At 37.7% G+C, this 12,314-nt stretch overlaps 1 protein-coding gene across 1 annotated transcript in view; it reads right to left on the minus strand.

Annotated features, from left to right (window-relative positions):
* Positions 1-12,314, minus strand: part of SLC9C1 (solute carrier family 9 member C1) — a 138,858-nt gene that overhangs the window by 35,983 nt on the left and 90,561 nt on the right. The window contains exon 16 of the mRNA XM_060098810.1: positions 9,009-9,128. Within this exon, the coding sequence (XP_059954793.1) occupies positions 9,009-9,128 (120 nt within the window). The remainder of the gene's footprint in view (positions 1-9,008; positions 9,129-12,314) is intronic.

Genomic DNA, 12,314 nt, shown 5'->3' on the forward strand with positions numbered 1-12,314 from the left:
GTCATATTTATAAATACAAAAGGAATTATATCATACATATTGCTCTGTAACCTGTTTTGTTTTTTTTTCTTTTCTCTTAGCAATGGATCATGAGCATTTTTCCTTGTCAAGGCATATAATCTGGAACAAATCCCAGAATGTGTGGTAGTGGAACAGGTTAGGTCACATTTTATTAAAAACTTTAAATTAACATACATGCTCTGAAAAATTATTTTTATGCTGAGTATGCTAGACAGTAGAATTGTGAGTGAGAGGATTTACTTAATGTATTTTATTTTATTTTTTTTGTGTGTGTGTGTGTGTGTGGTACGTGGGCCTCTCACTGCTGTGGCCTCTCACGTTGCGGAGCACAGGCTCCAGACATGCAGGCTCAGCAGCCATGGCTCACGGGCCCAGCCACTCCACAGCATGTGGGATCTTCCCGGACCGGGGCACGAACCCATGTCCCCTGCATTGGCAGGCAGACTCTCAACCACTGCGCCACCAGGGAAGCCTTACTTAATGTATTTTTAATTTTATTTTTAAATTATTCAACTAGTATAATAATGCATTATTATTGCTAAAACTCAAATGAAATTATTAATCAATTATTGATTGAAGAGTGGGTGAGTGCTGGATTACTTTGCTATTCTTAGAGGTAGATCCGTGTTACACAGGACCTGAAATTTTTACAATTTGGAGCCCTTTTAAGGAAAAGAAGATGAAATTATGAATACATATATGATGCTGTCATCAAATTGCAAAAATCCTCCAAGGCCTCAGGCAGTGCCAGTGTGAGGGAGGAGCCATAGAGTCTAAGCTTTGTTAAGTTTATGGTAACACTGCCTCTGCCCTTCTCAGCCCTCTCCCCAGACTGTTTTTATTTTCTTTCTATTTTTTAAAAAACTCAGCCATATTGAGGTATAACTGGCATAAAAATTGTAGATATTGAAAGTGTACATCATATATACATGTATATATACAATACAATGTATATACATATACATTGTGAAAGGATTCCCCCCATCTAGTTGATTAACACATCCATCACCTCACATAGCTCTTTTTTGGGGGTGTGACCATTTAAGTTCTACTCTCTAGCAAATTTCAGTTATAAAGTACAGTGTTCTCAATTATAGTCACCATGTCTTACATTAGATCTTCAGGCATTATTCACCTTATAGCTGAAAGTTTGTAACCTTTTACCAATCCCTATTTCCCCAAACCCTCAGCTCTGGTTTCTACTCTCTGTTTCTATGAGTTGACTATTTTTTTTTAATGAATGAATGAATTTATTTATTTTTGGCTGTGTTGGGTCTTTGTTGCTGTGCACGGGCTTTCTCTAGTTGTGGTGAGCAGGGGTTACTCTTTGTTGTGGTGCATGGGCTTCTCATTGTGGTGGCTTCTCTTGTTGCGGAGCATGGGGTCTAGGCATGCAGGCTTCAGTAGTTGCAGCACACAGGCTCAGTAGTTGTGGCACATGGGCTTAGTTGCTCCACACCATGTGAGATCTTCCTGGACCATGGCTTGAACCCATGTCCCCTGCACTGGCAGACGGATTCTTAACCACTGCACCACCAGGGAAGTCCCTATGAGTTGGCTTTTAAAAATCTATTATTTTATTTCATTTTTTTCATTTGACTTATTTTTAGAGTTAACATATAAGTGACACCATGCAGTATTTGTCTTTCTCAGTCTGGCTTATACTTAGCATAATGCTCTCAAGATCCAACCATGTTGTCACAAATGCAGGAATTCCTTCTTTCTCATGGTTGAATAATATTCCATTGTATTTTCTCTATCCATTCATCCATTGATGGATGCTTACGTTCTTTTTATATCTTAACTATTGTGAATAATGCTACTGTGAAATGGGAGTGCAAATATCTCTTCGATATCTTGTTTTTATTTCTTTTGGATATATACTCAGAAGTGGGATTGCTAGATCATGTGGTAGTTCCATTTTTAATTTTTTGAGGAGACTCCATACTGTTTTCCACAGTGGCTGCATCAATTTAAGAGATAAGAGAATGTGAAATGAACAAAGAACTATAAAGTAGCAAGAAAACAATTATCAAATGGTAATAGTAAATCCATACCTATCTACTGATGATTTTCAGTAGTGGTATGCTTAGATTCCTTTCTCTTTATCTTTTGTGTATCTACTATTGTTTTTTGCTTTGTAGTTACCATGAGGCTTACATAAAACATGTTTATATTTATAACAGTCTATTTTAAGATAAACTTAACTTTGAATGCATACTAAAATCTTTACATTTTTACTCCTCCTCTCCACATTTTATGTTTTTTTTTTTTTTTTTTCTTTTTGCGGTATGTGGGCCTCTCACTGTTGTGGCCTCTCCCGTTGCGGAGCACAGGCTCCGGATGCGCAGGCCCAGCGGCCATGGCTCACGGGCCCAGCCGCTCCGCGGCATATGGGATCCTCCCAGACCGGGGCACGAACCCGTATCCCCTGCATCGGCAGGCGGACTCTTAACCACTGCGCCACCAGGGAGGCCCCATTTTATGTTTTTGATGTTACAATTTACATCTTTTTACCTTGTGTATCCATTAACAAATTATTGTAGTTATTTTTAGTATTTCTGTCTTTTAACCGTCATACTAGATTTATAAGTGACTTACTCACCATTATTACAACATTAGAGTACTCTGAATTTTACTATATATTTATTTACTTATGAAATTTATACTTTGATATGATTTCCTGTTATTAAAAAATTCCTGTTCATTTTATCTTGAAAGGGACTTTAGTCCATTTTAACATTTCTTGTAAGGCTGGTCTTGAGGGTGCTGAATTCCTCAGCTTTTGCTTGCCTAGAAAAACTCATTATCTCTTCTTCAATTCTGAACAATTTTGCTGGGTAGAGAATTCTTGGTTGGTAGTTTTTTCTTTTTTTTTTTCTTTCAGTACTTTGAGTGTATCATGCTACTCTCTTCTGACCTACAAAGTTTCTGCTGAAAAATATGCTGATAGTCTTATTGGTGCGTATGTGTCCCTTGTATATAACAAATTGTTTTTCTCTTGCTGGTTTTAATATTCTCTCCTTGTCTTTAAATTTTGACAATTTAATTACCTAGTGTGTATTGGTGTGGGTCTCTTTGGATTAATCATATTTGGAAATTTCTGAGTTTCCTGGATCTGGATGTCTGTTTCTTTCCCTATGTAAAGAAAGTTTCCAGCCATTATTATTATTATTTTTTTTTTGAATAAGCTTGTTGCCCCTTTCTTTCTCTCTTCTCCTTCTGGCACCCCTATAATGTAAATACTGGTCCACCTGATGGTGTCCCATGAGTCATTTAAGCTATCGTCACTCTTTTTCATTCTTTTTTTTCCTCCTCAGATTGGACGAATTCTGCTGCCTTGTCTTTGAGATTGCTTATCTTTTTTTTTCTGCTTGATTTAGTCTGCTGTTAAACCCCTCTATTGAATGTTTCAGCTCAGTTATTCTTCAGCTCTGTGATTTCTGTTTGGGACATTTTTATATTGTTTATCTCTTTGTTAAATTTTTCCCTTTGTTTATACATTCTTCTTCTGACCCTAGTGAGCATCTTTGATCTCTCTAACAGATAAATCACAATAACAGATCTCTTTAAGAGATAAATCACTTATCTAAATTTCATTAAGGTGTTTCTGGAGTTTTATTCTGTTCTTTTGTTTGGAACATATTCCTCTGTTTCTTCATTTTCCTTCATGCTCTGTGTTGGTTTCTGCACATTAGATAAAACAGCCACCTCTTTTGGTTTTGATGGACTGGTCTTGTGTAGATAAACCTTATCATTCAGCCTAGCATGAGCTCTTGGTTGTCTCTCAAACCTTTGTGATTGTCCAAGCTGCCTTATTTGCTCTTAGTGGCTCCCAGTAGTTGAGGATGTGCCAAGACCTGTTTGTGTCCCATTGTGGAGAGTATCATTCATCACCTAGATGCAAGCTGATTGGAAACAGGACTCCTCAGGTAGCAGCTTTTGAGGTATGCAAATAGACTTCTTTCAGGGAAAGACTGGGAGATGGGTATTTCTATCTGCTCCATCTGCACTGAGCCCTGGAGCTGTATCCCATTAAGAAGTGTTTCTTGGGGGCCTCCCTGGTGGCGCAAGTGGTTGAGAGTCCGCCTGCCGATGCAGGGGATACGGGTTCGTGCCCCGGTCTGGGAGGATCCCATATGCCGCGTAGCGGCTGGGCCCGTGAGCCATGGCCGCTGAGCCTGCGCGTCCGGAGCCTGCGCGTCCGGAGCCTGTGCTCCGCGATGGGGGAGGCCACAACAGTGAGAGGCCCGCATACCGCAAAAAAAAAAAAAAAAAAAAAAAAAAAAAAGAAGTGTTTCTTTGTTTGCTACAGTCCTGTGGGTCCTAAAATAGAAGCCCCCTTGGCCACTAGAGCCAGGCAATCAAGAGGTGTGTCCTTTGTGTGGAAGCCACAAAAGCCAGGGTGCCAAATTTTACACAAGCTCCTTCCAAGAAGACAACATCCTCATGAACACATTAAGAACTGTTTCTTTGTCTGTTCTAGTCTTGTGTATTTTGTGGTTATAAGCCTCATTAGGTTTCAGAACTAGGTATTTTGGGGGCCTATCCCACAGGGTGAAGTCTTAAAAGTTGGGGTGCTAGATATTGGGCTCAAACCCTTTGCTTCTCGGGAGAGACTGGGAGCTCTGTGTTCCCTTCCAATTATATGTCTGTGCCGGGGGTGAGTTTTATGGTGAAAGTGTGTCTCAGCATTTCCTACCTGTTTCAAAATAGGTATTTTCTCATTAGCCTGATGTGTAGGAGTTGCTCTGTTTCTGGATTTCTTTCAAGGAGAACTCATCCATGTTTAGCTGTAGATTTGGTGTGTCCATGGAAGGAATTGAGTTCAGGAGCCTCAATGCCACCATCTTGGATGAGAGAACAAACTGCTTTTTAAAATTTCTTCCAGCAATAAAGTCACATCTGGCACAGCATTACACTTGAGGTTACCTTTTGCTTAAATTGATAATTGACTATAATCTGACTTGTTTATGTCAGATAGATAAATTAAAGGGGATATGATGGGAATTACTTACAATGTCTTTAAATCTTTAATGTTGGCATTAGTTTTTAAACTCCTCCTGGAATGCTATATTGCTTCTTATTACTATTTTGGCCAAGGGTTCCACTTGGTCACTTGGCCATTTCTGCCATGATTCTTATGATATAGGTCAACAAGAAAATGTATGTGTTCAGCTAGACACTAAGTATATTCATCCCAATTATACACTTAGGGACTTAGGGAAATAACCACACAGTGGACCTGGTGGACTTCTATGAGACAGACTGGGTCAGAAACTCCATAAATTATCTGGCCTAAAAGCTCCCAGTTTAACTTGAGGAACACAATAGTATTTCAAGCCTTTGGTATCAGTATCATTTAAATTCCATAACCCAAAGTCCTAACAGAGTCTGAGTATTTTCTTTTCCCAATGCACAGGAAATCTGGTAAAATGATTAAATGTCCATCTGAGAGAAGATTGAGGAAATATTTATCCTACATATTTGTGGTGCTGCAGTTCTTTCTCAAGGACTCTGATTCTGAGAATTGACTTAGCTGTCTTGCAGTAATTGACTTCATCTCTTTGCTCAACAGCTCTCCCTTTCTACCTTGAGAAAAGTCAAGTAATACCATAGTTAACTGTTTGTCTATATTGTCTTTTAATATTCAATATTTGTTACCCATCCTTAGGTCAAACACTCTGACTGCTACTCCAGGTTTGCTGTCCACAAAATAAAGTATGCCCACCTTGCCTCTGACATTTAAGTGTTGCCATCTGTCTTCTGCCACTCCTACTTCCTTTTGATACTAGAGAGGCCTGTTCCACAGCAGACGTAATGATGGTTAACCATGTCCTGCAGAGGACATCTATCATTGAGTTTCTCACTGTTGCCTTGGTGAAGGGAAATATCCTCTGTTCTTTCACAAGGAACAAAATCATGAGGTTGGTTCTTCATTCTAATATAATAAATCTAGTTAAATATTCCAATTTTATCATCTGCACTTCATTTATTGTAGGTTATTGGCCTGGTCAAGCTTCAAAGAACCATCTCAGGAATATAATAGCACCAGCTCCAAGTGTCCTAGATAGAATGTTGAATCCTGAATTACCAGGTACAAGACCTCTGTGCCAATAAATTTCTCCCCAATCTGGCCTTATGTTGCAGCCCTGGTCCCATATCCTCAAGATCCATCCTCTTATATGTTCTACTAGTATTTGCTGATGTCAGGTCCTGTAATTTCGTCAGCTGACAAGTTGTAGTCTCCTGAAGCAGCCACTATATTTCCCCCTCCAGCTGTGTTGAGACCTGACCTGGGTAATTACCTTGGAAGCAATGAAAAGGTGGTAGAAACTATTATATATATTTTCCATGTTATATAATTTATATATAAATTATATATTTTTTTCATTTTCATTATATAAATCTTCTTTTGGTGATTGGCCTTGTTCATGTTTGTGATTCCATCACTTACTAATTTCAACATTTCATTAATACTATAGTCCATATTGGATAATTTTAATAACTGAAGTCTTAGGGTTATAAATCTGCTGCTGTTATTTCTGCTGATTCACTCTCATGATTATTTGTTTCCTTGTGTGTTTTTTCATCTTTGATAGTGACTTCATCCACTGGTTAGAGAACTCAATTTTTATTTAGCACTTAATAATAAATGCTAACATTTAAGTGCTTACTTAGTGCTAGTCTCTGGACTAAGTGCTTCTACACACACTATTTATGTAATCTTTACAACAATCCCATAATGAAGGCAGAGGTGAACCCAACTAGTACATACTAGTACCTACTATGTGCCAGTTATTTTGCCAAGTGCTTTACATATATCAGTCTCCAGAATATGACATAGTTATTACTTTATCCGTTTTACAAATGAGAAAACTGAGACCTTTCAAACTTATCCAGCTAATAAATGATAAAGACTAGGATTCTAAACTAAGCCATCTGACTCCAGAATCTGTACTACCTACTCTGAGATGAATGATATATAAGAGACAACCTAAAATGTAGATTGATTATAAATCCTAGTTTTTCAAATCTCCACTTCTTTGTTACATCAACAGAAATAAGTACTCAGAAAGTTGTGGCCTAAGTCACTATTGAAGGCTTTAAAAGAACCATAGTACAAAAATATCCATTTGGTATTTACTGATAATCCCATTGAGAAGAGGGAGACCTCTCTTGAATATAAGAAAAGAAATAAAAGACATCCCAGTTGGAAAGGAAAAAGTAAACTTATCTCTATCCCTAGGTGATATGCTCTTAAATACAGAAAATCCTAGAGAATTCACAAAAAACAACTAGATCTAATAAATGAATTCAGCAAAGCTTCAAGATACAAGATCAATATACAGAAATAACTTGTATTTCTATACATTAGAAATAAACACTACAAAAATGAAATCAGGAGCACAATTTTATTTGAAATAGCATAAAAATACTTAAGATTAAATTTTACCAAAGACATGTACACTGAAAACTATAAGACATTCCTAACAGGAATTAAAGATCTAAATAAATGAAAAGACATCCCATGGTCATGAATCAGAAAGTTTAATATTTTAAGACAGTAATACTACTCAAAGCAAGTTACAAACTAAATGTAATCCCTATGAAAATCTCAATGACATTTTTTATGTGCATAAATAGACAAGCTAATCCTAAAATTCATATGGAATTGCAAGGAACCCTGAATAGCTAAACCAATCTTGAAAAAGAAAATAAAATGGATGGATTCACATTTCCTGATTTCATAATTATCTAGCATATGTGGAAAACAATTTGGTGTTTCCTCAAGAAATTAAATTAATTAATTAAATTAAATAAATTTTATTTTCATATGATCCAGCAGTTTTACTCCTAGGTGCATACCCAAAAGATGGAAAGCAGGAATTCAAACAAATACATGTACATAAATGTTCATAGCAGCACTGTTTACAATAGCCAAAAGGTGAGAACAACTCAAATACCCATCAGCAGATGAATGGATAAAGAAAATACATCACGTCTGCACAATGGACTATTATTCAGCCATAAGAAGAAATAAAGTATTTTATTTAAGATAAGAAGAATAAAGTATTCATAAGAAAAATAAAGTATTCAATAAGAAGAATAAAGTATTCATACATGCTACAAAGTAGATGAACCTTATGCTACAGATACATGCTACAATGTGGAAGAAACATTATGCTGAGTGAAAGAATCCAGAAACCGACTTACTTCACCCTGTATGACAGACTCTAGGTACAACCACCTCACTACAAATAACTCAATTTCGTTTCCTTTTATGGCTGATTAATATTCCATTGTATATATGTGCCACATCTTCTTTATCCATTCATCTGTCGCTGGACACTTAGGTTGCTTCCAGGGTGGGATAGGGAGGGTGGGAGGGAGGGAGATGCAAGAGGGAAGAGATATGGGGATATATGTATATGTATAGCTGATTCACTTCTTTATAAAGCAGAAACTAACACACCATTGTAAAGCAATTATACTCCAATAAAGATGTTAAAAAAAAAGAATCCATAAACCGAAGGCTATATGTTGTATGATTCTATCTATATAATACATCTGGAATAGGTAAATTCATAGAGACAGAAAGCAGACTAGTGCTATCCAGGAGCTGGGGGGAAGAGGGAATGGGGAGTGACTGCTTAATGGGCACTGAATTTACATTTGAGGCAATGAAAATGCCGTGGAATTTGACAGAGGAGATGGTTGCCCAATGTGAATATACTAAATAACCCTGAATGGTACACTTAAAAATGGTTAACATTTAATCTTGTATGAAATTTACCTCTATAATAAAAGTTATTACACTATATCTTTTTTTCTTTAAATAACTTTTTGTATGTATATAAGTAATTTGGTTGTAAACCACCTCAAAATATTTTACAAAGTATTCAGGATATAAATTTTTAAAAATAAATAAAAGGAAATTTCAAATGATTATAATAGCATTTCTAGTAAGGTTTAAAAGCACTTACCTTGATGGGATCCCTTTTTCCTTTTTCGTATTATACACCCAATTGAGCAATACTTTTCTAGTAAAGGCAAGAATTGTTTTGCTTTCAGAATAATTCTTTATTGTCTCAGCACTCATATATCTAAAAAAAAAAAAAGAAGAAGAAGAACCTTTAAACATGCTTTAAAATTTTTGAGATAAGTTTAATGCAGTATTGTCAGGAGGCAGGAAAACTATTTTGTCAGTGACGACAGGAAATGAGACACTTTCATGGGCATAGGTCCAAGTCATGAAGATGTAGATAAAGGTGAGTATATAATTATGAGGTTAGATTGTGGGGCTCATCATTAAACAGAGAGTAAAAAAAAAAATGGCGATAAATGGTTCAAAATAGAGAAGTCAAGTTTCAGGGAGAGAAAGCATACCATGATTCCAATATTTGGGATTCAAATATATGTGGGTTTTTGTGTTTGATCCTCCATTATCTGGGTGGCAGTGTACAAATTACCTCATTAACCTGTTTGCTCTCAGAATGGAAGTAAAAATATTTATGTCAGCCTGGGAAACTTAAATAAGAAAGCATATATGAGGCATCTAGACCAACTCACACATTCGCCCATCTCTTTTCTTGCACCTTCTGGGAAAGTAATCAGGGAGTTTATGGGGAAAATACAAGTGGAGAAGTGAAAGAGCAAAAATGGTTACTTGGAGAAGTTGGTGCTCATAAACCCCCAAAAGACATTTGCCCCAAGCTGCCTGTAGGTTTCTTCTGGGTTTTTTGTTGAGGCAGTTCAGATCTATGTGTTATGATTTGGTCTTGCTCAGCAAATTCCCTTGGTTTATGAGGAACTTACCTGCTGCTGACCAGATACTTACATTGTCTTCATCAGAAGGAGGATGGGGCTCCATCCCTGGATCTGAGGCCCAACATTAAAATGAAGCTTAATGGAAGGGCATTGGTGACTTAAGTACAAAGGTGGACCTTGTTCTTCCTGTGGATTATGATGTTCTCACCCTAAAATTTGGGCAATTTCTCTGTTACAGGGATACTGATATAATTAAAAAGAAGGAGGTTATTCCGTTCTCTGTGATTCAATATAATAATGTGGTAATTACACGGAAAATCATGAATGTATATATGACTTGATTCATTTCTGACTTTTAAAATATTTGATTGAGCACCTTTTATGCTTGATAAATGCATGGGGTAAACTATAAATACTGGTCTCCGCCCTCAAGAATCCAGAAAACTAGTGGAGTAAAACATGCAAACAACAGTTGCAGTTAAGTGTAGTAAGCATTCTGCAGAGACAATAAGAGGACACTCTGGACCCACAAAGGAGGGTGTTGAATATAGTCTTGGGGAATCAGGGAACCTTCCTGAAGGAATTAATGTCTAAGCTAAGACTTGATCATTTCACAAGTTCTTATGAATCCTAAACATCTGTGATATCAATGTGTGTGATATTTTACAGGCCAAATTACTGTGTTTTTCAGGCTCCTGAGTTCCTATTTTATATCAACATATTCACTGTTTAGACCTGATTTAGGAGAAGAGTATGATCTCTCTAACTGGATAGTGAGGTAGGATAGCTTTGAATCCGTGCTCTGTAATTCATTAGTTAAATAACCCTGGGTAAATTATTTAATCTCTCTGTGCCCCACTTTCCCTCCTGCAAAATAAAGACAATAATAGCACTTATAGGATTTTTATGACATTGAATGGGTAATATGTTTAAAACTGTGTCTGACACAAGACAATAAATATAAGCTATATTCAAAGTATTGTTTCTTAGGCAATTACGCAGGCACTTAGCACTGGTCCTGGTACCTCTATTTAACCCCCTACTGTTTTTATCTTTAGACTTGTTTTCTTGCTGCAGGTTACCCCAACAGGTGGGGCTATGGATAGGAATGATCAGCAGATGGTGAAATCAACTCCAAAACAACACAACAAAGCAGCAAGCACTGAGCACAAGTGTAATTAAGAGAAAGTTCTCTGATCTGAACACCATTTCACTGATCTTGATATTCCCCAGTGCTGGCGTATAGTTTTGCACACATCAGTATTCAATATTTATCTCTTGCATGTATGAATGAAAATGTAATAAATGTTTCAAAATTTGCCTTTGTTGCCCACTACGAGTCCTTTCAAACCTTAACCCCATTTACTCTGGGTCCTCAGAGGCATATGTTGCTTCTGCCTTCGTGGGTTTTTAGAGGAAAAATCAAGGTGGTGGGCTGAATTGCTCTATATAGGTACTGTTTTATATGTATTCTACATATGTTAACCTCTCCAGGACAATGCAGTGATACTACTTTTCAGCATGTCATTTGTTCATTCATTTAAAAACTTCTGCTGTACTTACTGCATCTGTCTTTAAAGTATGAATCATATTGTTTTAAATTGATCACATCTGCCCAGGCTTCTCCCTCTACTTCACTAACACCGCTCAGGTCCCCTAAGCATTTGAGGGTCCTAGAGCAAGAGGGCAGGTGGAGGACTTGCACCATATATGGAAAGATAATGTCATAATGATTTGCATGGCGAGGCTTGAAATTAAAACTCTTAGGCTCTTTGAAAATCTGAACGCACACTGCAGTGAGAGCATGCTCTAGTGTCTGGCGCTTCTCTTCCCACACACAACTTTATCTCTCACTGTATCTCAAGACAGTGCATGTGAGTGGACACCAGGCCGGCACATGTCTTAGGTTTGAGGGGTGCACACCAAGGGCCCAGTTTGCTTGTAAGATCATGCCATGAGGGAAAAGGCCCAAGCAATCCTAGAAATAAGCTTAGGACAACTTGAGCAGGAAATTTTGGTGTCCGTGGTACCAGAAGTGAGATCTAGAACAAGAAGGTATGTCTGGGTTTTGGGTGGTCACTGTCGCAACTGCACTGCAGTTTAACTCGTCCCTCTTCCCAGTCATACACTCCACAGGGGATGATCTGAGGGTACTCCCTATCATGCTGACTTTGAGGAACTCATTGCTGACTCTGGAGGCTTGCATCTAAAGAAATCATTATGAGTATATCAGGAAAGGTTGTGCATTGGGAAGATGTGCCTGGAAGGACTAAGGAAGTCTTTGACCTCAGTGAGGTATCTGTGTAGCCTAGAAGGAGGAGTGGTTTACCACAGCTTAGCTTTGCAGGGGTGGGCAAAAGGAGAAAGGGAAGAGCATCTCAGTCAGAAGCAGCAGCTAGTTCAAATGCACAGAGGTGTGGATGAGTGGAGCAAGTTTGGGAAACTGGAAGCAAGTGATTTGACCTGGTTGTGGGGTGGAGAGCAGGCAGTGGCTTGCACGCATAACACTGGATGATCTCAAG

The sequence above is a fragment of the Mesoplodon densirostris genome, chromosome 5 (genome assembly GCF_025265405.1).
Source record: "Mesoplodon densirostris isolate mMesDen1 chromosome 5, mMesDen1 primary haplotype, whole genome shotgun sequence".
In the NCBI taxonomy this organism is placed as follows: Eukaryota; Metazoa; Chordata; class Mammalia; order Artiodactyla; family Ziphiidae; genus Mesoplodon; species Mesoplodon densirostris.